Source organism: Mytilus californianus, unplaced genomic scaffold (genome assembly GCF_021869535.1).
Source record: "Mytilus californianus isolate M0D057914Y unplaced genomic scaffold, xbMytCali1.0.p SCAF_1, whole genome shotgun sequence".
In the NCBI taxonomy this organism is placed as follows: domain Eukaryota; kingdom Metazoa; phylum Mollusca; class Bivalvia; order Mytilida; family Mytilidae; genus Mytilus; species Mytilus californianus.
Window position 1 is genome coordinate 34865658 of NW_026262581.1, and position 27045 is coordinate 34892702.

General features: G+C 31.1%; 2 protein-coding genes across 5 annotated transcripts in view; one reads left to right on the forward strand and one right to left on the reverse strand.

Moving 5' to 3' along the window:
• Window positions 1-18353, reverse strand: part of LOC127719571 (tubulin glycylase 3C-like) — a 58978-nt gene extending 40625 nt beyond the window's left edge. Inside the window, exons 1-10 of one of the 4 annotated variants that reach the window (XM_052225795.1) lie at window positions 17770-18353; window positions 14477-14569; window positions 13749-13911; window positions 10382-10399; window positions 8481-8594; window positions 5306-5335; window positions 3965-4119; window positions 3431-3647; window positions 2639-2694; window positions 118-246 (exon numbers count right to left, since the gene is read on the reverse strand). In XM_052225795.1, the coding sequence (XP_052081755.1) occupies window positions 118-246; window positions 2639-2694; window positions 3431-3647; window positions 3965-4119; window positions 5306-5335; window positions 8481-8594; window positions 10382-10399; window positions 13749-13911; window positions 14477-14569; window positions 17770-18243 (1449 nt within the window). In that variant the 5' untranslated portion in view covers window positions 18244-18353. The remainder of the gene's footprint in view (window positions 1-117; window positions 247-2638; window positions 2695-3430; window positions 3648-3964; window positions 4120-5305; window positions 5336-8480; window positions 8595-10381; window positions 10400-13748; window positions 13912-14476; window positions 14570-17769) is intronic. The other 3 variants (XM_052225807.1, XM_052225801.1, XM_052225816.1) reach the window with 3 other exon arrangements.
• Window positions 18354-18519: 166 nt separating this feature from the next.
• Window positions 18520-26530, forward strand: LOC127719637 (protein rolling stone-like). Its single transcript, XM_052225865.1, has 2 exons — window positions 18520-18625; window positions 21620-26530. The coding sequence occupies exons 1-2, from the start codon at window positions 18539-18541 to the stop codon at window positions 22451-22453; spliced, it is 921 nt and encodes a 306-aa protein (XP_052081825.1). The 5' UTR covers window positions 18520-18538; the 3' UTR covers window positions 22454-26530.
• Window positions 26531-27045: the final 515 nt, after the last annotated feature.

Consider the following 27045-nt stretch of genomic DNA (forward strand, 5'->3'; position numbering starts at 1 on the left):
ATCTACCGCAGAATATCTATCTATGTTAGAGTCAAAATGAGAGGCTAAAATTAATCAAATCAGACACTGAATATTAATATTGTTTTAAGTTCAATATAAATCTGTTTTACAAATTACCTTAGTAGTGAATGAGCCAGCTTTGCAATAATGATTCACCATCTGTTCTTTTGTCAGAAATCTATAGTCAATTATATCTCTCTTCAACACCCATATAAAGGTTGGGTTTACATTCCGTACAATACGAGACTGAAAAGAGACAAAACATTCTGTAATAAAATCAGGTTAAAATCATAAACATCGCATGTGAAACAAATGGGATAAATCAGCTATTTCACTCCTCTGACTTCATACAATAAACAGCTGCGCCATGAGCGCATGATATGCCCGTCGTCTTGTGTGTGAATTTTTATGCAATAGGCATAAACAGTTTCTGACATACGGCGTGACATGCGAAAACCCCCTTTTTTTTTTACAAAAAAAACAATATCTCTAAAATAAAATTTTGAATCAAAACCAAAAAGTATACAGATCTTTAGATTAATATAACTAAGAAGTGTGTAAAATTTTAAGCAATAATCATTAATCGCTTTTGAGATACGGCGCGACATGTGAAAACCCCTCCCCCTTTTTTTACAAAATACTCAATAACTCAAAAAAAAATTTTGAATCATCACCAAAAAGTATACAGATCTTAAGGTTAATATAACTAAGAAGTGTGTAAAGTTTTAAGCAATAATCATAAACTGTTTTTGAGATACGGCACGACATGTGAAAAACCCCTCCCCCTTTTTTAACAAAATACTCAATATCTCTAAGATAAAATTTTGAATCATCACCAAACAGTATACAGATCTTAAGATTAATATAACTAAGAAGTGTGTAAAGTTTTAAGCAATAATCATAAATTGTTTTTGAGATACGGCGCGACATGTGAAAAAAAACACACACCTGTTTTAGTTACTAAGTCCAGTAACTCAAAAAGTTTTAATCTTATTTTCACCAAAAAGTATACAGATTGTTTGACCATCATAAGAAACAACTATGTTAAGTTTCATGAAATTTGGATAAGTAATTCTCAAGTTACGGTGCGACATGTTTACGCCGGACAGACAGACAGACAGACAGACAGACGGACGGACACCGGACATTTGTATACCATAATACGTCCCGTCAAAATTTGACGGGCGTATAAAAATTGGTGCTGTTTGGACATTGTCATTGAAACGAATTGAGAATGCGTAGGATAAATTATAGTTACTTGCATTTTTCTACTTTATTTCCATTAAAAAGTCCATAGTCAATGTAATAAAAAGAATAAGTAATCCAAGAATTGTGATATTGAAAAATATTAACTTGTTAGTGAACAAAACAAATAATTATTTCATGAGCTAAGCACATTCATGAATTAATGTGTTGCTTGGTTACAAGTTTAATATTTTTCTATATACATCTGAATTCTTTGATTAGTTATTATAAAGGTAATTGAACATTTTATAACTTGCACTATAAGGATGTAGTTAGGTGAAATAAAAAGATCTAGAATTTAAAATTGATACTATAACTCAGATGAGCATTAGTTAAGGAACAAAATAAGCTAAAAATAATGATAGGTTATCAAACTCCTTTTCGAGATATTTGATTTTTTTAAAATGGCAGTAAAAAGGCTGACTCAGACTTTTATCTTATATTTAGCATTGGCATGATTTGGGTCTCAAATCATAAGAAAAAAATCTAGAATCTGCTTAAATTTTGTTAATGACCTTTTTATGAGATGTTGAAGCCTTCTATGAAAATTTTTTTTTACCCTGTATCATAGGAAAAACCCCAAGGAGTCTGAACATTTGACAAAAATTCATAAACCTGACCTGAATACATCCTTAACTTTATTTTAAAAATTGATAGTTGATGGTTAGTTTGTTCTGTTGTACTGTCCATTTTTAAGGGGTAATTCCTGTTACTATTTATATATTATCTAACTTTATTTCAATCCTCTAAAATTCATAGTTATAATTTCCTAAGTTTTTGTCAAGGTAAAAACCAATTAGAGGCAATAAAAAATCTTTCATCCTTATGTTCTATGACCAGAACACTTGATAATTAAATATACCTGTATTTGCTCAATATTCAGTGTCAAATAATTAAAATAAAGAAATACTGTGGATTTATTATTATTTGTTGGGTACCAAATTTTGTGGATTAAATGGGTATAAATGAACCAGGAATTTAAATGTTCAATGTAGTATACATTTCTCATAGAAGACAAACTTTGGCAAAACCATGAAATCAAGGATCATGGAAAATGTATTTTTTTTCTTCAATCCACATAAATTGGTACCCACGAAAATAAATGAATCTACAGTAAGAAGATGTCACTTATCATTTATTTGGTAAGGTTAGAAATTTTGCATTACGACAGGACATCTATGGACTTTGTATTGTGTTGTTCTGGCTGTTAACTTTTCGGAAGAAGCATTCTCTCAACAAATGCATTAAATCTATTGTCCAGGTTTAGGTACAATGTGTTTATTTATACATCCCGCTCAGGCATGTGTACATCTACAAGTCTTGCTTGCAGGACAGAAAGGAATTCCCAATAGCTATTTGATGATTAGTTAAATATGTAAAATTTAAAACATACCATTATACCATAGATACCATCATCTTCTTCCCATGGTGGAATTTTTGGCTGATCATCTGTAATAAATAATTACATAAATTACCAACATTACTCATAGTTTCTTAACTTGATAAATTAGATTCTGTTAATGACTTTATATCTGCAAATAGATTTACCAGAAATTTTCCAGTACACAAAAATACAAGTTATTCTGAAAAAATAAATTCTGTTTTTCATTATTGAATAAACATTGACAGGTTTAAAATATAACTAATAAGAAATTTTCTGCCAGAAAAAGGGTCCACCAATTGCAATAACACATGCTTTTTACCACAGACCAATAGACCACTTTCGAGTTATGTCCTTCACCAGAAAAGTTCGTCAATTTTTTGCGCCTTATGACATCATTTACCAGATAGAGGGGATCGCCTGTATCCCTGCTCTATTAAAGTTCATCAAGCGTCTTTGTGATCATCATTATACAGGATAAACTAGAAATAATGTTTGTTCCATAAGTATTTAATAACAATTCCCTAATGACAGCAGTACTGATTATCAATTATAAGAATTTAATTTGCTGAATGATTTGTGCAATATAGCATCACATTTTTTCAACCACTCGCTCAACATGGGAAGGAAGTCATGATGCCCCTAAATGCACGAATGATGTTCACTAAAACCAAAGTTTTTGGCGGAAATGCAATGAACTCGAAAGTTGTCTATTGATATTAAATTGTCATTCCTGGAAACATTCAGGCCCCCAAAAAATCCTGGAAACAATCAGGACTCTAAAAAGAGAAAATACATTCTTACTATCACTGTCATCATCATCATCGTCATCATCATCATCATCGTCATCATCATCATCGTCGTCATCATCATCTGCATCGTCTCCAACTTTCTTCCGTTTCTTCCTAGGAGTCTTTTTAGGTGGGCCTGGCAGTTTATAAAATTTTTCTACCCATCCTCTCTTCCTCAGACTATGTCTAACAGTAGAATAACCTCCTTGTATGGTAAATACTTTACGATTCTGAAACCACAAGTGAAAAAGTAATTGATTTTACTGAAGCAACTGTGAATGACAATGCTCAAAACTTGTTTTGCGGAAATCCAACCATTTCTCTCTAAAAAAAAAACCTACTGATGATTTTACTAAAGCAATGACAAAACTTTTCATTTTATTTGAGGAAATCTTATGATTTTCTCTGATATAATCCTCTTTAATTCCATCTTCTTTTCATTTTTATGATTGATTGTTGATTGCTTAATGCCCAGTGTCATTAATCTTTATTTTTAAATATATAGTAACAGTAAAAGTTTGTTTGGTCAATTTTTTAAAGTACTAACCTTTATTGCCCTTTCGGCTATTTCTTTGGCATGGCGAAGACGCTCTGCATTACCATCCACATGTGAATGGGACAGTTTTTTAGAGAGTTTTGGCCGACTAAGTGATGGCATGGTCTTACTTCTTGACAAAGAACTATGTACATCTGCATCAAGATCTAAAATTAATAATGAAATAGAATTATAACTTCTAATATAGGTAAAAACCAATACAGATGTGAATAAGCAATTCTAAATATCTTAGACAACAATCTTGAAATGTCAAAAAATAATAAAAACATTAATCAAATTCTTTATGAACAAATACATGTGTTAAAAATAAAATTTATTGCATTTGAAATGAGCTAATAATACTTAATATGTGTTTATATAGTACTTGAGATATTATATATCACTCTGACAAATACAATGAAACCAGTCTAAACCAATACATTAACTGGAACCCTGTCTTAACTGAAACAATGAACCAGGACATACACTGAATATGATTTAGAAATCAAAATTTAAAAAAAAAGAAAACTTGTCTAATCTGAACAAAAGTTTTACTGTATATGAAAATAAAGATATTTTTTAAAATGAAGGAAAAAGGACATGTACAATGTCAACAATCACAACAACCAAAAAACTTTTTCTATACTAACATAGCCACTTTCCTACACAAACACACCTCAGTAAGTTCTAATGAGAAATGTTTGGATGTGATTCCAAAGCTCAAAATTAGGATAGTGTCCATCATTCATTATGACATTTAGAATCGACCTGAGACAAGAACATGTCTTTACAACTTACAAAATTTCATGCAATGAGACTATCATAATTGTGGACTCTACAATCAATACAAAGGTAATTTTAACATTACTCTTGAATATCTGAGGTCAGTTGAATGTACAAATGTGAATATATTAGCATAGAAAACACCAGACACATACAAAGGTTGCAACTGTTACCCCATTCAAACACATACACAACAGTTGCTACTGTTGTCCCATCCAAACACATACACAACAAGGAGCAGGGAGAAAAATCATTCCCCAATTAATTTGTAATGGTGTTAAAAATTTAAAATTTAAAATTTTCTTCATTATCAAAATTACCAAACTATTCCCCCCCCCCCCTTTTTTCAAACCTTTACATTTCACATTTTCCATAAAGTAACTTTTTCAATAAATAATGATTAAAGCCTAAAATGACATGGCGAACCAACATCTGTTCTGCAGGTATTATACTTATACACAAAATGACAATATACAAACACACACAACATGCAAAATAAAGTGTGTCCTATCTATTTTATAAATGTGTTATATTGGTGGCTGGTATACCAAATAAGCAAAATATTCTTACTTAAATATTTAATCTTAGCTGTCATTCTCTCTGTGAAAAATAAAAGTAACTCTTACGAAAAATTTATTACAGATACACATTAACACTTATTACAGATACACACTGACACTTATCTTAAACTACATTTTTTTATTTATTGTAGAAAAGTCAATTAAGAAATTATTGTGTGCAGAGATTATTGTAATACTGTGGATTCATTATTATTCATGGGATACCATTGCATTTCATTTTAGGGTACAGGTAAACCACAAAATCAAATATCTAGGAAAATACAATTTTTTCCATATAAATCCATGTCAATTTGAACCCAGGAAAATAAATGAATCCACAGTAGCTGATCAATTAATTACATTTAGTAATTAGTTAATGCAATTGCAGGAATGTGATAAGAATTCAAAATGTAAATTTTATCTTATATGATTCTCAGTGCCGTCCTATTTTCCCACTAATAAATATTTCATGACAAAAAGTAAAATAACAAAAATACAGAACTCCAAGGGAAATCCAAAACGGAAAGTCCTTTACAAAATGACACAAGAGTGCACACGCTGAAATGTCTCGCCTTCTTTACTAACCATTGATTTTATGTTGATAGTCCTAAATACAAAGCTTTACTACAAGTAACACATAAACTTAACATGATCCAAGAAAATGAGGTCAAGGTCAAATAAACCAAACGAGAAATACATGTACACCTTACAATCATTCAATAAACCAAACATAGTTGACCTATTGCTTATTGTTTCTAAGAAACAGTCTTAAACAAGAAAACTTAACATTGACCAATGAACCATGAAAATGAGGTCAAGGTCAGATGAACCATGCCAGACAGACATGTACACCTTACAATCAATTTAGGCATTAAATATAGTTGACCTATTGCTTATAGTATTTAAGAAACAAACTTAACCATGAAAACTTAACATTGACCAATGAACCATGAAAATGAGGTCAAGGTCAGATGATACCTGCCAGACAGACATATACACCTTACAATCCTTACAATCCTGCTTATACTTGAAGAAAAACAGACCATAACACAAAAACTTAACACTGAGAAATGAACCGTGAAAATGAGGTCAAGGTCAAATAAAACCTGTGAGACTGACATGTACATCATAAAATATTTCCATACACCATTTATAGTTGACCTATTGCATATAGTATTAGAAAAAAAGACCAAAACTCAAAAACTTAACTTTGACCACTGAACCATGAAAATGAGGTCAAGGTCAGATGACACCTACCAGTTGGACATGTACACTTTACAATCATTCCATGTACCAAATATAGTAGACCTACTGCTTATAGTATCTGATATATGGACTAGACCAAGAAAACTTAACCTTGTTCACTGATCCATGAAATGAGGTCGAGGTCAAATGAAAATTGTCTGACGGGCATGAGGACCTTGCAAGGTACGCACATACTAAATATAGTTATCCTATTACTCATAATAAGAAAGAAATTAACAGTACAAAAAATGTTGACTTTTTTCAAGTAGTCACTGAACCATGAAAATGAGGTCAAGGACAATGGACATATGACAGACGGAAACTTCTTAACATAAGGCATCTATATACAAAGTATGAAGCATCCAGGTCTTCTAGCTTCTAAAATACAAAGCTTTTAAGAAGTTAGACGGAACACTATCCCTATGTCGAGCTTTCTTCGACTAAAGTTGCAGGCTCAACAAAAACCAAAAGCTCATACACATCGAATGGAAAACAACTGTCATATTCAGTTATTTACAGAAATCAAAACCACTGGAAAAATTATTAGTACTTTTACAATCAAAATTTGTACAGCTAAAAATTGAAACAGTGTTTTAATTAACAATTTCACTTTCTCCCACCCATATTAGATAATTAACTTCTTGTAGACTTCTTGTAGAATCAAAATGCACATTATATACATAAAATTGAGAATGGAAATGGGGAATGTGTCAAAGAGACAACAACCCGACCATAGAACAGACAACAGCAGAAGGTCACCAACAGGTCTTCAATGCAGCGAGAAATTCCCGCACCCGGAGGCGTCCTTCAGCTGGCCCCTAAACTAATATATATACTAGTTCAGTGACAATGAACGCCATACTAAACTCCAAATTGTACACAAGAAACTAAAATTAAAAATAATACAAGACTAACAAAGGCTAGAGGCTCCTGACTTGGGACAGGCGCAAAAATGCGGCGGGGTTAAACATGTTTATGAGATCTCAACCCTCCCCCTATACCTCTAGCCAATGTAGAAAAGTAAATGCATAACAATATGCACATTAAAATTCAGTTCAAGAGAAGTCCGAGTCTGATGTCAGAAGATGTAACCAAAGAAAATAAACAAAATGACAATAATACATAAATAACAACAGACTACTAGCAGTTAACTGACATGCCAGCTTAGTCATGAATGCTTAGTCATATTCTCTCAACATAAGCCAGATAATTTCCAGCAAAATCAATTTCTATACTTTATTATAATCTATTCCTCTCGGACTTCAGTTCTCCCTATCCATGTCAGTCAACTACCTGTAGAAAAAACATCAACACTGTTTTCTCTAAGTCTGGACTTAATTTATCAAAATCTTTCAAAAATAAATGGAGAATGTGTCCATGGGACACAGATGATGCCCCAACTTGCATATAACGTTATAAAGGGACATAAATCAAGAACGGTAAAAGTGACTCCACCCAAATTCGAACTTGATCTGTGTTTTGTAGTAATAAGAATTGTGCATAAGTTTCATAACATTTATTTGAAGCAAACTTAAGTTAGAGAACGCAAAAGAAAAATTCAGCAATTTTTCCATTTGTAAAGGTGCATAACTCTAGAACAGTAAAAGTGACATCACCCAAATTCAAACTCGATCTATGTTTTGTGGTAATAAGCATTGTGTACAAGTTTCATAACATTTGGTTGAGGGAAAATAAAGTAAGAGAATAGAAACCAATTTCGGGACGTACGTACAGACATACAGACGGACATACTTACAGATGACAAGGGTAACACTTAATGCCCCCTTAGCTGTGGCAAGAAATAAAAAAATTACTAATAGAAGCAACTTCATCTCTATACCCTGCAAACATTTACCTATGTTCTGCTGAAGCAGAATAGATAACTGTCAACAAAGCACAGTGACACACCCACAACTTCTACATCTAAACAAGAAAATTACCTGCAGAATCCACATCCACACTGTCCCCTCCAGACTTTGACTTCAGTTGATGTTGTTTTAATTTTATATGTTGTCTTTTCAGGACCATGTCTGGATTACCAGCGGCATAGGGACCTATATGATATCAAATTGTAGAACGTTGATTATAGAAACCAATAAAAAGATTACAGTTATGATAATTAATGACTATATGTAAGACAAACCTTGGTTAGTTCTGTCACTTTTGCAATTTTCTGATCCAATATAATCTCATATTAATTTTAAAAAGCTGAACCAATTTAATTTATTTTTAAATTCAATCAAAATGTTAAAAGCAAAAACAAGCTCTTTCCTGGAAAAGTATAGAATTGTTATGTTCATAATTATTTATATTCTGTAATGATAACTATCTTCAAACTGTTTTGGCTATACACAAATATAAGTTATAACATGATACAATGTAATCAAAAGCATGGTCAATACAATTCAATATAACAGTCATTCTGCCACCAAGAAAGTAATGGTCAGTGCAAACTTGTGCAACCAATGGAAAAACAGGAATTTACAATGTTTAAAATGTCTCACCTGCTGTAATTTTAAGGTATATTATATGAAATCTGAATGTTAAAAACTCATATTCATGTTTGACCCACCATTTTCTTTATGCGCCTCTCCAAGACCAGAAGTATGTGTTTTAAAGTGATCATTTTTGGCTGCTTTTTGACATAATTGTTTTTTGTTCAATGCTATTTGCTTAAATTAGACTGTTTGTTTTATCTATAGAATTGCTTTACAATTTGTTGTCCTGGGGCTTTTCTTGTGTGGTCTAAGATTTACTTCATCCTAAAGGGCCTGAACTTTTTGCCACTGGATGTTAAGCAACCAACAATCAACCAATCTAAGATTTGATTATTGTTGAAGGCTGTATGGTGTTCTGTTGTTGTAAGGGCTCTTGTCTTTTGGTCTTTGGTGTATAGTTGTCGCATTGGCAATCATACCACATCTCCTTATGTGTATATAAAGATGTAAGGTCTGAACAAATAGGTTATAAACAAATTTTGATTTGCCTCGTGCTTTCTTAACCGTATTTTGAAAAAATAGTAGATAAAAATACAGGCCTGGGAAAGAGGCAAAAGGTGGGCGTTTGCATCCAACTCTGACTTAGTGACACACCTGAAACACATTGAAAGTATTAGGCTGTACCATGTATGTTACGAACATTGTAAAATTGTGCACTATGAAATGTAAGGTGAAAATAACTGTATGCAATACACTCCAAAGGTTAGAAATCCATTATGTTTATCTAAACATGAATCATATGGTATAATTTAATGCATTGCATTAAGCCCTTACAACAATATGTTGAATTTTTAAGTTGTTAACTTCTATATTATTTGGTTTTACAGTGAAGAGTTGTCTCATTGGCAACCATACTACATCATTAAATTGAGATCTGTTGTCTATACTCTATATTTAATGAAAAGGAGCATAGTATTTCTTATTTTCTTGTTAATGCTTTAAAAAAATAAAGGATATCTTAAATGAATTGTGAAATTTCATAGAACTCATGAACATTATGTTATCTTTTCAAACAATCTTTGTAAAAAAGGTTTCAAAACACTGACACTTATTGCATAACTTAACTTAATCAAGTCAGAATAAAACTATCAGTAGCAATGCTTAAATCCATTCCCATTAAAGATATGACATGTGTGATGCTCTGCATTGCACAATTTCCAAATTCCCATGAAAATGACTAAAATTACATTGTTAATATTATGCTGTTATCCATTCCCATAAAAGATATAAAAGTGATTGATGTTATGCATTGATTTAAAAATAAAATCCCCATTAAAATAACAGGAATGTAATGATGTCTGTCATAAAGAAAGTGTTGTGTATTGTTAAAAAGGTATTCTTACCAATATTTATACAACTTGCTAAAAATCAAAGTCAAATATTTTATTGCTAAAAATTGTAATATATATTTTTTTTTCAAAAATAAATCAGCTATAAAGAATTAAAAATAATCAAGAAATAGGTGTGTAAGAACACATGAAGTACAATTTACATGTATTACAAAACCCTCTCAATTCAAACAGGTCTGTGCAGGGCTGTAGAATCTTTCAAACCCTTTATTACACCTTGTCCTTTTGTCTCAGAATCGTTTCGGAAAAAAGACCTGCAGATAATTTGAAGTTTGCTTAAAAAAACTTTGCGCAAGTGCTTATGTGAATTTCATCTCAATTTTAAGTGTCAAAAGTAATATATGTTTGCTACGTACCTACATTTGTATTGCAACCTACTTCTAGTATTATATTATACTGGTTTTAATTTTTATATGTAAAGAGGTTTGATAAAACCAAAGAATTTTTCTATTCTAAGTATATTAAAACTGCATAAAAACTGTCACCAACTACTGTTAGATAAGGATTATCTGGAGCTAGATTTTTTTATTCAACCTATATAATTATACCGGATTTCATGATTTTGAACATGCATGGACTTTAAAATCAAAATATGATGATGCATCATAAGCCTATTTGGCTAGCTGAAAATCATCATTCTTATACAACTGACAGTACATTGTTTATATCCAGGTTGCACTCTAATAATCATTCATTCATTCCTTTGTTCGTTCATTTGTTTATTCATTCGCTGTTTGGTTGGTTCTTTCCATTATTTTGTTTGTTCGTTTGTTCATTCATTCTGAATTCATTCATATTAGATTATCTTTGGTTCTAAAACAATAGAGTTTTTTTTCTACAATCTCATAGAACGGCAACAAACTTCCTGAAGCTCACTGAATAAAAGACCATAAATAATCAGTTTCTCGCTATTTTCCAAGGCACCAACAGTAACGTTAGCATTTGCATTTTCACTTTACACCACAAAGATAAACTTATCTTAATTGAGTAGCTTGGATGGAAAATTATCACACAGAAAGATCAAATGAAAATAGCAATAACTATAGTTATCTTCTTCATAGCACTTAAAAATGACAAACAGACTGCAGCATGAAAGGCAGCACTGTCATAAGTGATGCAGATACAAAATTGAGATTTGACACTAACACCTGATTCTATGAACCACAGAAAAAAAGTCAATTTGGCCCTTTTAGCCCCTTGTAACATTAAATTGTAAAAGATGTAAAATATGTACTGCCTACTCCTAAAAGCTTTAATCAAGTAGAATTTAAGGAAAAAAATTATCCAAATTGGATGATAACTAAATATTCTATATACCCTATTAAAGTGCAAATTTGTCCTTTTGCTTTCTTATAACTATGAAACCTTAAGAACTGAGCTACCACAGCTGAACCCCTGTAATGTCATAAAAAGGTACAAAATGTGGACTTTAAGCTATTCCCATTTTTAATTCTAAACACATTTAAATTTTTCCTAAATTTTTGTGATGTACCCACTTTTAAAATATATTGTCATCATGTTGCCTTACAAATATGTTTGAGGGTTCATATATAATAACTTTGAAAACTATGGGTGAAAATTTCATGAAAATATGAAAGATATTGAATTGAAAATATCTTTAAAATTTGAACAAAATAAGAAATGAATAACTTTTGTCCACACACCATACATGTGCTTTATTGAGATACAATTTATAATAATTAAAATTTCAAGAAATTTAGAATTAATTCTATTTACTAGTATACAAACAAAAATAAGCACCTATCTAAAAAGCTATAATATTTTATAAAAGAATAACTAACCATTTGGCTTATCTACCAGGTAGGACTGGACTATTTTTTCAGGGTATCAAATTAACTTGATTACAAATTTGTAAAACCGGTAGTAATTAATTATGATGTGCAATATGTACTTACACCTAGAAGACTTTTTAGTTGGAGCTATAAAAAATTTATACTTATATCCTGTGCTTTTGTATATGCTCTTGTTATTTCAAAAATGTACCAGTAATATGACTAAAGATTTGTCATGATTGTTTTTACATTTAATGGAATACAATTGTAACTTGCCTATTCAACATTTTCATGTAACTTGTAGACTGGTATTTTACCATCAACCAGGCCAACAGATGAGCAGGAAAGTTGGTATTATAATTTTTAAATTAATCAAACTTGCCAAAAATAAAGACTAATATACTAAGGCAAATTTGCTTGTTGTAAAAATAAATGAAATATAAAACATTGCATTTAAACAAATCGCAAACATATTGATCACCTTTTGGCAAGAGGAAATGGAGAAGAGTAATTGCTGTTCTTTCATATATATAACGTACTGTAAATTCAGCATTCAAATCATTCATATTTTATTTAATACCTTGTATATTAATAAACATGATTTCTGTATCTCATGGCATATTATTACTATGGAAATCTGATTAAAGTACAAATCCTGTGTCCACACTTGGCTTCAAAAACCTGACAAAGCTTAGTTCTTCAACCAATGAAATTTCTGACTTCAAAAGTCTAATGCTTAGCTCAAAAAGATGTTAACAAAGAAAGTGTGTTTTGTTAAAATCTACACACTGGTAAACACAAGTATTTGGGTAAAGCATTTTTTTTTTAAATTTCGACAAAAGTTAGTAAAATTAGCCTATTCTTCTAAAATATTGAGAAATCTTCCTTCACTAACTCCATTTTACGGACATTACAGTTAAATTGTGCCTTTACACCTTAACTAATACTTACACTTTCTGAAAGCTTTTAATCAAATTGTTATTCTGAAGTTCAAAAAAGTGCAATAAATACTGTTGTTATTGAATTTTTTGGGGGTAAATTTGCACAGCCAAATAACCCAAAACATCTACCTTTTCCTGTCTGAATTTACAGTACTGTATATGTTATTCAATGTAAGTTAATGCTAATCGTTTAAAACCATACTGTGAGTTTCATTTCAATTTCTCTTCAAAATTCCCATGTATTGACTTGTATATCTTTGATTCCCTTATATCTTTTCAGAATCATCCTTATATACATTATAACCAAGACTTATATCTTTTATTAATTAAAAATAAACTGATTGTACTGGATTCCATAAAATAACCCTTCCCATGATGAATGGAGGTTGAATGTTGATATACATATGTACCTATCTGTTGAGATAAACATAGACATCAATTCCATGAATAGTACACCTCGTCCTGTACCAGTTAAGTCCAACAAATATTTTGATATAATATTCATTAATAAATCACATCATGGTTAAGTAAAAAACGTTTTGTAAAAAAATGCAAATCTTTTTTCAACAGGAAATGGCATGCCATGTTTCAAGTTAGCAGTTTAGTTAGTGATGGGAGACAACTCACCATTTAGTAAACGTTGAAGGTTAGGAGAAACAGTGGTTTTAGTACGATTCAACATGAAAGGCATGTTGTTGTCACCTTCAGATTCTTCCTCTTTTACTTTTTCTGTGTTTTCATTTTCTATACTTGTTTCTGAGGTTGAATTCAAATTTTCATTTTCTTCATTCTGGAAAAGTTCACAACAATTAGATTTAGCTTCTATATACTTGTAACACTTTCTGCTGCCAAGTGTAAATTTTGGAACCTGGAAATCATCAAATAATTGAACACATATTCTATTAACTTATCACCATTACTCTTCACCATGTTCACTACAGCAATCAGTATAAATAACAGTATATACTTCCCAGCAAGGGAAATAACTCATATTCGGTTGAAATTTTAAAATCAGATTCAGGCTTTCAGAGGTGAGTTTCAAGAAAGTCCTTTACTAGATACTATACTGATCATAAGCCTAAGTTGGTTGAAATTGGTCCAGTGGTGTCAAGAGCAGTAGATTTATGAAAAAGATCACAATGACAGATGATTGCAACAAAGCTCCATATGGCAATGAGAGCTACAAAGACACCTAGCAATGTCTACTAGTTTTTATTCAGAAGCTGAAGGTATAAAAATTGTGACTGCTATTGGTAACAGTTATGTTAACATTTATTCATTCCCGATGAATTTGTAAGGCCAGATGAACCTTTCAATGTACCTTTCCTTTTTTCATTTTAAACAATAATGTTTACCTCTTTATTCTTCTTTAGCTTCCTTACTGATTTATTTACTGGAGATAGACGACCACTTGAATATGAAGTTGGTATAGAGTTAGCTTGTTCCAACTAAAAAAATAATTAATTTATCAGAAATTATAACTTAGCTAAAGTCATTTTTTAAATTTTTTTTACAGGTTAAAAATAAAAAGTACTCATTTACAAATGTTTCATACCAGAATACTGACAAAGAATAATATAATTAAGTATACAGCATGTACATACACATGTAAACTATGCCTATGGCATTCAATCAACACATTTTTCTGTAGAATTACACTTAATTAAATCTTATACATTATAATCTAAGCGTACAAAATGTGCACATGTTGGTATGTCTTTAAACTCTAAAAAATATAACTTATATAAGAAAAAGTGTTAAAAGTAAAATTCTCCTGAAATGAATTAGTGTACTGTACAATTATTACTCTACTGGCATATATATATAACTGGTTATGCATTCTTATATATCAGACAGTTCCTTCTGAGTAGCTTTTCTCAAACATGCTTTATTTTATTCAAGATACGTTATATTGGTCTGATGGTGTTAGATGCTAAAGTGTGATGGTTGTTTGTTTTTTAAGTGTAATCAGATAACATGCTAAAGTGCGATGGTATGATATGCTAAAGTCCAATGGTGTAACAGGAATGTGGTTCAGGCAATGGTTTTCGTTCATTGCTGAGTTCCTATTACTTTTTCGTTCATTTTTTTATTTATATATGAAGCCGTAATCTTTCTCTTTTGAATTGTTTTACACTGATTATTGTTTAACCCCATATAGCTTGTTATGTGGCAAGGGCCAAGGCTTTAAGTTGAAGGCCCGTATGATTATTAGTTGCATACATGAACGACATTTGGGGTTGGATGGATAGTTCATGCTACATCTTCTTATTTTTATTTAAATTACGATAGTTGCCCAAAAAGTGTAATGGTTACATTGCAGTAGTTAGTATATCTGGAATCTATTGGTAGTCGTTTGTTGGTATATTTCATATCTGCTGTTCGTCTATTGTTTTGATTTTGAATCAGGTTGTTATTTTTCTTGTTCGAATTATTTTACACTCAGTCTGGTTGTTTTGAGGCCCTTTTGGTCTTAATAGAATACTATGCAATGTAAGCCAATGCTCCGCGCTAACAGTTATACTATAACCTAAAGTTGCATACATTAATGACATTAGGTCTTGGATAGAGAGTTGTCTTATTGGCAATCATATGATGATACTTCACATCTGTTCGTTAGGTTGCTGTCTAGTTGACGTATATTCATTATTTAACAGAAATAACATACCACATTGTAATATTTTTTTATCGAATTATTCAATTAGAAAGTAAAAAAGAAGACTTTTTTTGGCACCCCCAGCTGTTTTGATTAAATTTCTTTTTACAATTTTACAAATTAAGATAACCTCTTCCAGCAACGACCAAAAGTGCTCCAGATTGTGATTTTTTTATCTTTTCTTTCTCTTCTTGTGTAATAAAAACCCTTAATCTGGACAAACATTCTCGTCATAACTCATAATGTTGTTTAACGTTGCTAACGTCGATAATTTTGCGGAAAAACGCACTTTAGCATATCAAACCATCGCACTTTCGCGTAACCATAGCATTTAAGCATCCCCATCACACTTTAGAGTCCTGCATATATATATATACATTGTACATGTACATGTATGTGTGCAATGATCTTAAATAAAATTAGAAAAACATTGTAGATGAGTACTGTGGATTCATTTATTTTCGTGGTTACCAATTTTCGTGGTTTGAGGTAAACTTGCAATTTCGTGGATATTTGATTTCGTGATTTTGCCAAAGTCTGCATATGTTCTTATAGAAAATTTTGAGTTCGTTGAACTTTTAAATTCGTGGTTCCCCTGTACCCACGAAATCCAGGAAAATTGGTATCCTACGAATAATAATGATTCCACAGTAGTTATCTTTCAGGAGAAGTGTTTTATTGGTGTCCTAATTAAGCAATTGGTTGGAGAATATAAACATGAAAATTACCTGACAGCTGATCATGTGTTGTATACATGGACCTTGCAATCAAAACGATCTGCCAGCTGGCATGACTGTTCTTTACCTTTATTTTATCAATTAAGACAAGAACAGACAGAAACCGTTGTAAGACCCCACCTAATCCCTTGACCCACAGAATATGTAAAATTGTCACTAACTAATTGAAAATATAAATATAAACAGTCTGACAGCTGATTGTAACATCCAATGCTTCCTTGCTTGATAAAAATATAACTCAAAAAGACCATCTTGTTTCCCTTCAATTGTATATACATTTGAAAATTTTCAGAGGTACAGTCAGGGTTGTCTTAACTTAACCCCATGTAATAATCAACAGTATTTGTACTCAGTCGCTTAAAAATGTTCAAACATATTTGTATCATGAAATTAAAAAAAAATGCAAGCTATTAATCTAAATTATGATTGCATCCAAAGGGAAATAAATCAACCAGTGTTACTAAAATTGAATCACAGTACAGATCATAAATTAACATGATTAAGGTAGGGTGCTATAAGATACAATGGAAAAGGGCAGGGTACAGAGCCCTTCCAAAACCTCTTGTACATGTTGTATGAAACACTTTGATCAATAGCATCTCTTTACTCAAATAGACTTAAAAGTTTCTTCTTTTTATGATGTTTAGTGATTAAGACAATAAATAAGTAATTTGTAATTTATTTGTGTCAGTTATTTTAGTGCACACATTTAATGAATTTCATGAATATCAATATGATTTAGCCTCTATCTGAAAAATCAAGTACTGATTAGCGACTAGTTATTGACTAGGAGTCTAGGTCTAGTAAAGTATTGTTTCCAGAATCGATATTCCAACCTGTAGAAACTATGTAAGTTTGTACCACTGGATATTATCTATAATAAATCAGAGCTGTCAGTGAGAACTTGAAAAGAATACATGTAGAAAAGACCAAGATAAATATTGACACTGTCACACAGAGATATGCAGAAGAGTGGACCAGGATAACATATAAGCTATAGCCAAGGCTCCGTGTTGAAGGCAATACTTTGACCTACAAATGTATAATTGTTAACTTATTTGTGACTTGGATGGAGAGTTGTCTCATACCACATCTTCTAATTTATATATACACAACATACATGTAGCAATGAAGACGAGTACATTTAACACCAGCTGTACAACCCACTCTGTCAACCGCTAATAAAGATATAAAGGAACACGTAAATAGACCTTTAATTCAAGGCCAGATAAATATCCAAAAAGCAGAAACTCACATTACGTCTTTGCCTTTCTAAGTGTTGCTGCTGTCTAGCCATAAAATCTGTGCCAAGATTTTCTACAATTTTGGCACTAGCAATGCTAACTTTAGGCTTAAAGGTGAAAACGTTATCATCTAAATTAACATCTGCTTTCCCAGACATAGTGTTAGAATCTGGATTTGAAACTGAATCAGTTTTGTCCTTGAATATTTTATCTCTTTGATTTGGTGACTGTTGTTCGAATGTACGCTTGCTCACTGAATCATTAGAAGTCACAGATTCTCCTTTGCTGCCATTAAGGCTTAATGGTTGATTTGTAGGGATTGGGGCAAGCGGTTCTCTTCCACTAGTTTTTGTGTGTAACATAAAATGTGGTACCCCTCCCGTATCTAAGCTTTCCAATCTTCTCGCAGCTAGTTTTCTGCTAGCGCTGCTTATCTTCGGGAAAAAATTGTTCTGTTCATGTTTTATCTTTTTATGTTTCCCCATCTGCACATGATGTCGTTGCAATCGATAAACATTTCTAAAAGAAAAGGCCTAAATTATTAGCTGAACCCAGTTTTCCACACAATTTCCGTAACTATGGGTCGCCATCTTTGTTTTTGTTGGAGAACTTACTCTTTAAACAAAGCTATTTTTTTTTGTTCTTAATATCAAGATTAAAAATTATCTATTATTTTTTAATTTAGAAATAAACAATCGAATAATTGAAATTCTGCATAAATATTATCTTAAATATGAAAGTAGAGATTATAAGTAACAGGGGAGATAATAAACAGATAAAATGGTTCTTAAAATTTTGAAAGCAGAATTTTGTTTTAAGAAATTAGGGTTTGGGGATGTTCATCCTGGCAGATTTGTATATTCTCAGGTATTTATATGCACATTGATTTTAACAACTATTTCCGTCAATTTTAATGTATTTCATAAAATGACAATATCATTAAGTCGCTTGAACATGTACAGCCATGACAGGTTGGGGAAGATCATCATATAAAATGAGAATTATACATCTTGGTCTGTTTTGGTAGAGTGCCACACTCAGAGTGTATTAAAGGATTCAAACAACTCTAAAAGGTCTCTAAGTGACCTGTTGTAAGTGATATGTTCTTCTCCCATCCAACAAAGTTACATGTCCATTGACATTGTGACATACCCATGGCGGAAGCAAGTTAACTCGTACCATTGTAAACTCGTACCACGTAAACTCGTACCAAAAAAGTTAACTCGTACCAACGTAAACTCGTACCACTGGGAAGTCGTACCAATCAGAACTCGTACCACTGCAAACTCGTACCATTAAAAATATATTAAAAAATACGAATGTTTTATGATTTTGTTTTGGTATCACCAGCCCAGTAGTCAGCACTTCTGTGCTGACATGAATTATCATTGATATGGTCATATTTATAAATTAACTGTTTACAAAACTTTTGCAATTTTGAAATACTAAGGCTTTTCTAGCTCAGGAATAGAATCACCTTAGCTGTATTTGGCAAAACTTTTAGGAATTTTGGTCCTCAATGCTCTTCAACTTCGTGCTTTATTTGGCTTTTTTAACTTGTTTGGATTCGAGCGTCACTGATGAGTCTTTTGTAGACGAAACGCGCGTCTGGCGTAAATACAAAATTTAATCCTGGTATCTATGATGAGTTTATTTAAAACACAATAAATAAATTCTTTCGTTAAATAAAAATTCCTTTTAGAAACAAAAGAAAAATACACAAATCTATTCAATGATACTGATTTGGAATGATTAAAAATTAAATCAAATAGTTGTCAGTAAAAGTTTAAAAAAAGAGTCTACTCAAGGGAGACAACAAAGCCAATCTGCCACGGTTTTCTCTATCTAATTAGACAAGGAAAATTAGCTACAAATTGGTCATTGTAATTTCAAATTATATACACTTTACAGATTTACGAGGTATTGAGGGAAATTAAAGTATATATTCATCATTAAACACCATTTGAATGCATTTAAATAAGTTGGTACGAGTTTACAATGGTATGAATTTACCGTGGTACGAGTTAGCAGTGGTACGAGTTTGCATTGGTACGAGTTTTTTTTTAGTGGTACGAGTTGACATTGGTACGAGTTTACAATGGTACGAGATAACTATAATTCCCCATGGCCATGTCATCCTGTCGTAGATGGACCCATATTACAGGATCTACCTCTTTGTCCTGCAGTGCTCTCCCCAGGCAGATATGACGCTGCGGTCTTGCAGCACCTTCCAAATATTTTCGTTGTTCCTGCAGCGCCTACATTGGCACGCAATGCCTTACAAAAGAATCCTGCATATATTTGATATTTAATAACGAACTGTCGATAACTTTTATAAAGTTTTAAGATTGCCGCTGAGAAGAAAATCGATATAACAGTACACCATATTACGCAATTATCGATGACTCCAGTCTATCCTTTACCATGTTTACCTGTAAATTATTGCATTGATTATCATCGAATAGATAAATAAATTTCTTGGATACTTTTTCCAGATTTCAGGGTTAGATTTAAGGGAAAAGATTGAAACACAAATAGTAAATAATTTTGTTGGACTTTACTTTGAAGAATTTGTCAGGTTTCTACCTGCCATAGAAAAGGTTGGGACAAATACGCACGGAAACGATCTCGAAATGTCAAACTGTGGAAATTGGTCAGCTGTTCGTTTTAATTCTTTTGTTTAAAAAAGTTGTATTCCAAAAATTACAAACTGCTTAATAATACAATATATATCTTTAGACGGAGCAGATGTACAAGATATGGACATATCTAAAGCTGTCCGGCACTGGAAGGCTCAAAGGAAAAGGAGAATACTCTCTTGATTTACTTAATTTGAACTCTTAAATTGAATTTTAACTCTATAAATGGACTGTGATATCAACATGATCAGTGTGTTTTATATACCTGTGTGTAAATTGATTATATTTTATTTTATGATGATTTATAAATAGTTTACATAATTAAACACCTAGCCTGACTGTCAAAAGCTTGCACTTTCCACTATATTGTATTATTTTAAATACAGTTGTTAATATTTGATTTATACCTTGTACATGTAATATGGAGAGAACTTTTATAGGCTGTGCCTGTTGCTCAATCCTTTTCATATCTTTATGAATAAAATATGTTTAAAATCAAATCAAAAGCTTTTAAATTCATATTGTATTTCTAAAGGATTGTTTTGCGTCACAATAATTCACTACAAAAAAAGGGTTACACGATACAAATTTTTGCGGCAAGTGAATTAGCACTTGTTCTAATTTTTGTGAGAAGTGATTTCTCATATTTTGATATATTAAAGCTTAGGTAAGTTTTTAAGTCAAATGATGAGTAAATTTTACTATAGAATATAATCAACCAATAAAAATAGTTGTGACAGATGTCTTATCATACTTATGCATACAGATCATGCAGATGCGCAGTTGTTTATTTCAATTTTACTATTTATAAACTAGCACATTTTTTGTAATACTGTGGATTATTCATGGGATATCAAATTTCATGGATTTCTTAGGTAAATGTGAACCACAAATTTAAATGTACAACAAAGCAAAATTTTTTAAAGGTTTGTCTGCAAAACAATGAAGTCAAAGATTCACAAAAATACAAATTTCCCTCAATCCACGGTAATTGTTACCCACAAAAATAAATGAATCCTCCTTGTACATTTACATGAACAGGAGTTGATTGGCTTCAGCAACCCCCATTTATTAGAACCCACATCCTTCTTCAGATTCAAATATCTACAAATGTTTGCCAGCTTTGCTGTTAAATGGATATTATATTTTTAAACACAAAATATGTATTTTAGAAATGTATATTGAAACTTTATTCTAACTTAAGTTTTGTTTATTATTTCAGTGGCGATTACCTCCCTTGATTTATCTAATCTATCGACTAGCACTTGCAGCCTATGCAGATTACTGGATAATTGAAACAGGTACTATGATGGAGAATATGAGATGGCAGAATATGTCAAATGGTAGCAGTCATATGTTCATTGAATATTCCTTTCCTGTCTATCTGACAAACTGGACCTACCTAATGCTTTGTTTATATTTGACTCTACATTTTTTGTTTGCATTATTTCATTACTGCATTAAGTTTAGGACTTCAAATATGCTCTCTAGACCCCATGCTGAAGGACATCGTGCATTGTTCAATGAATTGACCTTGACTCCAACTTTTTGGGATGAAGATCGTAATTCAGAGGAGACAGAAGATGCTATTGTTAAATTGTATTCCTTGCCATGGTACTTTAAACTGACATGGATTTTTTATACCATTGCTACTACAGCTTCTGTCATGGTGACATTCATGTTTTTTGCATTTTTGTGGCCACAATTTGACCACAGTAAAGGAATTGACATGATAAACTTACAGCTACATGGCATAAATTCTGTGATCGTTTTCGTAGATCTTCTTATCAACGCAGTACCAGTTAGATTATTACATGCAGTATATGCAATAATTTATGGCCTGATTTATATCATATTTACTGCCATATTTTATGGTGTGGGTAATCACAGTCCAATATATCCACATGTATTGGATTGGAGACGACCTGCAATTACAATTGGTGTGGTCGTTGGTGTAGCAATAATTGCTGTCCCAATTGTTCATTTAGTCTTGTTTGGTATTCACAGATTGAAAGTTCAAATTTATCATAAAATTACACCTTGGTCTACCTTATGAGTTTCATTCATAAAAATTATAAAGAAAAATGTGAAATATCTTGTCATACAATGTACATGTTACTATATTGGGAAATTTTCCTGCCATTTTGTTCTAATGGTTTTAGCCTTAGAAGGAGCAGCTTAATATTTCCTGTGTTCATCGTTCACATTTGACAGCTTTGTACATGTATGTACAAAGCATTTGAAAGGACAGTGAAGTGTATGCTAAAGATAAATTGCAGTGCTCTCGAAAACTGGTGTTCTTGATAAACAACTTAAAGTTTGTAATGGTTTGACTTCTATTCTTTTTTTAAATTAGGCTTTCTGGTATTTAGTATAGATCTTAATTACAATGTATATAAATATTTGATATGGAAGATTTGCACAACAATTATATGACTATTGTGAAAATCTTATTAATTTTAATCTGTGGAAATAGAATTGTTTTTTACTGCAAACACAGGACCACCAGAGAACTCTAAAATAATGGGGTAATTTACCTTCTATGGAAGATTAGACAAACAGGAAAATTTCTCGATATACAAATGTAAGGACAGGTATATAGTCATGATAGTTCTACATCTATAGTGATAGTACTATGTATTTATAATCAGGTCCTAACTAAATTGTTTTTATCATAATGTGTTATGAATTATCTCTAATTTCCAATATTTGAACTTTACTTTTGTATTTTGTAAAAAGGATTCAGAAGGAAAACAGGCATTTAACATTAAAATATATTTATGACTAGACATATGCTTGATACATACATGACATATGCATGTATTTGAACTAATGGATGGACCTAGATAATAGATTATACTTATTTTTCCTTGTATTACATATTCTAACAAACTATAAGCATGATATACAATGTATAGGATATTTATGTACAATACTGGCATGCAAATGTACACCCTTACAATTCGGACATGTCCATTCAGTAAACCTATTACCAACAACCTAGTATTGGATACTCTTTGATGGGTTAACATTTAGGCCAAACAAATTTGTGCAAAAATAATATCCCCTGGCAAAATCTCAAATTCTCTGAATAGTCATATATCTTAATGGCTTTTGGAAATATATATACATAATTGATAATCTTTTAATAATCAGAACTTAGTAATCAAAGTCTTGTTTTTATTTTTTTTTTTCTCAACAACATGTCATGCATGTGGAACTTGTTTATGATTTGTCGTAGATTACCATACATTTTTGTAATTACTGATCATTATTGTGACCAATTCAGTGGTTTCATTCAAATTGTTTTTTTTTGTGGCTGTGGACCCTATTAGAATTTTTGTGGTCTACATGTATGTTTACAAAAAAATGTAAATCATTACATTGTAATACATTTGTACATGTTTTCATATTATTGATATATATTTTGAGATCTATATTATTTAAATTTATATTTATTAATTATTAATGTACCTAACATTTGGCAATTGTAACTTTTTAAATGTGTTTGTAATTGCATAATGTGTGGCATTGCCTATATGAAGTTTTTTTGTAAACTGTATTTAATTGTGTGATTTTGGTAAGACAAATATTATTTTATTTTAACATAATACATAGAGGTGCAGAATCAGATGTGGCCTTTTCAATCTTAACTCCACTTACCATTGCAAAAGAAGGTGGATCTTCACCATTGCTAACTCATGCTTCAATTACTTTGAGAATATGCTTTTGGTGGTGAATAATTTTTAGACAGATTTAACTTTTGTTTAAAAATATTGTTTCTTATCATGCTTATATCCATTTTATTTTGTATTAGTCAATGTTTTATTACTTCAATTAATGAACAAAGATGCAATTATTTGTACATGTAAGGGATTAAAATCATAATGATGAATATTTCTCGGAAAAGTTTTGGTACTGTATTTGGCAAAACCTTTTTGTCGAGCCTTCGACTTTAGTCGAAAAAGCGAGACATAGTGATCCTACATTCCGTCGGCAGCGTCCACAAATATTCACTCTGTGGTTAGAGTTTTTGAAATTTTAATAACATTTTTAAACTATCCTGGATTTCTACCAAACTTGGACAGAAGCTTATTTATGATCATAAGATAGTATCCAGAAGTAAATTTTGTAAAAATAAAATTCCATTTTTTCCGTATTTTACTTATAAATGGACTTAGTTTTTCTGCTGGGAAATATTACATTCACTCTGTGGTTAAAGTTTTTTAAATTTTAATAACTTTCTTAAACTATCCTGGGTTTGTACCAAACTTGGACAGAAGCTTGTTTATGATCATAAGATAGTATCTAGAAGTAAATATTGTAAAAAAATAAATCTATTTTTTCCGTATTTTACTTTTAAATGGACTTAGATTTTCTGCCAGGAAACAACACATTAACTCTGTGGTTAAAGTTTTTAAAATTTTAATAACTTTCTTATACTATTTTGGATTTGTACGAAACTTGGACAGAAGTTTGTTTATGATCAAAAGCTTGTATCTAGAAGTAAATTTTGTAAAAAAATAAATCCATTTTTTCTGTATTTTACTTTAAAATGGACTTTGATTTTCTGCCAGGAAACAACATATTCACTCTGCGGTTAAAGTTTTTAAAATTTTAATGACTTTCTTATACTATTTTGGATTTGTACGAAACTTGGACAGAAGTTTGTTTATGATCAAATGCTAGTATCTAGAAGGAAATTTTGTTTTCTTCCAGTTAACATTACATTCAGTCTGCAGTTAAAGTTTTTAAACATTTATTAGATTCATAAACTATCCTGGATTTTTACCAAACTTGGACAGAAGCTTCTTACAATCAAAAGATAGTATCAAGAGGAATATTTTTATTGATTTACTTCCTCATTTTTGTCGAGCCTGCGATTAACAGAAAAAGTAGGCGAGACACTGGGTTCCGCGGAACCCTTACAAATTTTTTGATTTTTGGGCACTAAGTAAAAGCTCCTTAACTTCAAACTTTATTTTGCCTTTTAACTTTTTTTTCAATCGAGCGTCACTGATGGGACTTTTGTAGAGGAAACGCATGTCTGGTGTACAAACTGATTAGCCTGGTATCTTATATCAAACAAAAAAGTTCCGATTTAATTTTTAGACAATTGATGTTTCAGCATGTTCAACCAGGTTATTCTCATGTTTAAATACAATTGCAATTTTTTTTGAGGTAACAATCTGCTCTTTCACCAACTCAGCTTTGAGATATTTATATAATATGTTTTCATTCAAGAAAGGATGACCATCAATTTTAATGGTTCAATAAACACTGGGACACGGTAATCAGCAAACCTTATGAAACATATTAATTTATAGTTTGTCATAATATCATTATAGAATCTGGGAAAATTAAATGTCATAATAATTAATAATAATATATTTTTTTTTCATTTCACCCAAAGGACATTTTTTGTTATTTATGTTCATCATGAAACTGCTTAAATTCAGCTTTTATTTTCTACCTACCCCCTAATTGAAATAATCTTTGATTTTTTTTTGCTCATTTTAATCAGCTATTTATCTCATATTACTGGCCTACAAATGAATATGTATACATTTAATTAGAGATCTGTGGCTTTTTCTGTGCACAAGGCCAAATAAAAATATGTATGTTTATAGTTTCTTACTTTAGAAAATAAGAGACTTTTTTCTATTTTGCTCAAATGTGATACCATGAGTATGTGGGGACCACCAGCAATTTTGTCACAATTCGTTAACAAAAAAGCCAATAAAAACTACACATTAAAAAAAAATAGTAAGTAGGAAAATCCTTATCTATTATGATATATTTTGGCCTAAGTCATCCTTGATACTTGGTTCTAGAGTACATTATTTTAAATAAAATATATTTACTCAGTAACTTTTTTTTAGCATGTTTAAAAGATTGTATACTCATTGTTTTATATATTGTATCTGTTAATGTTTTGTATACAAAATCAGAATAAAATATGAATTAGATATTTACTGTTATGTTATACTATTTACACAATAAGTTGGCTTCAATTATTTATTTGACAAAATACTGTAAATTCAGAATTGTGAATCTTCAACAATGGACAAAAATGTGAAGTTAATTTATGGGATTCCAGTACATATTGTTTAATAAACATATTTACACTTTTGGTATTTAGCTATATTTTGCCTTCGAATGACCTTAGATCTACTCCGAATCACCTTTTGACGTCAGGCAACAATCACTTTTTAATTGTGACGTCAAATGTTTTGAATTATGATGTCAAAGTTTACGGGAACCTGTTTGATTTTACGTAATGGCGGACAAATTTGCATACAAGTGTAAATACGTCTATACACATAACACTGTTGAAAATTTAAAAAAAAAGGATATTCATCCCTCACATTTATGTATGAACATGATGAATAAAAACATCCCATTTGATAGGTTAAATTCTGATTAAAAAAATCATACTAATTTGATGAGCTATGTGATCTAGATTCTTGCACAGATCATGATCAGACCTATTACCACAAAGACATTCAGTCTCATAGTTGGTCTGGTTATTTAGCAGAATGGCACAAATGCTCAAGGTATAGTGTGATCCAATAATAACTGCTATTTAAGAATGTGGTGTACCACTTTCAATGAGTGTCACTCCAGTTTCCTCAAATAATTGTGACA

Coding starts and splice junctions, on each gene's coding strand:
- LOC127719637 (XM_052225865.1), top strand. CDS start 18,539: ATGGTTCTTAAAATTTTGAAAGCAGAATTTTGTTTTAAGAAATTAGGG. Junction 18,626..21,619: donor GCAGATTTGTATATTCTCAG/GTATTTATATGC, acceptor TTATTATTTCAG/TGGCGATTACCTCCCTTGAT.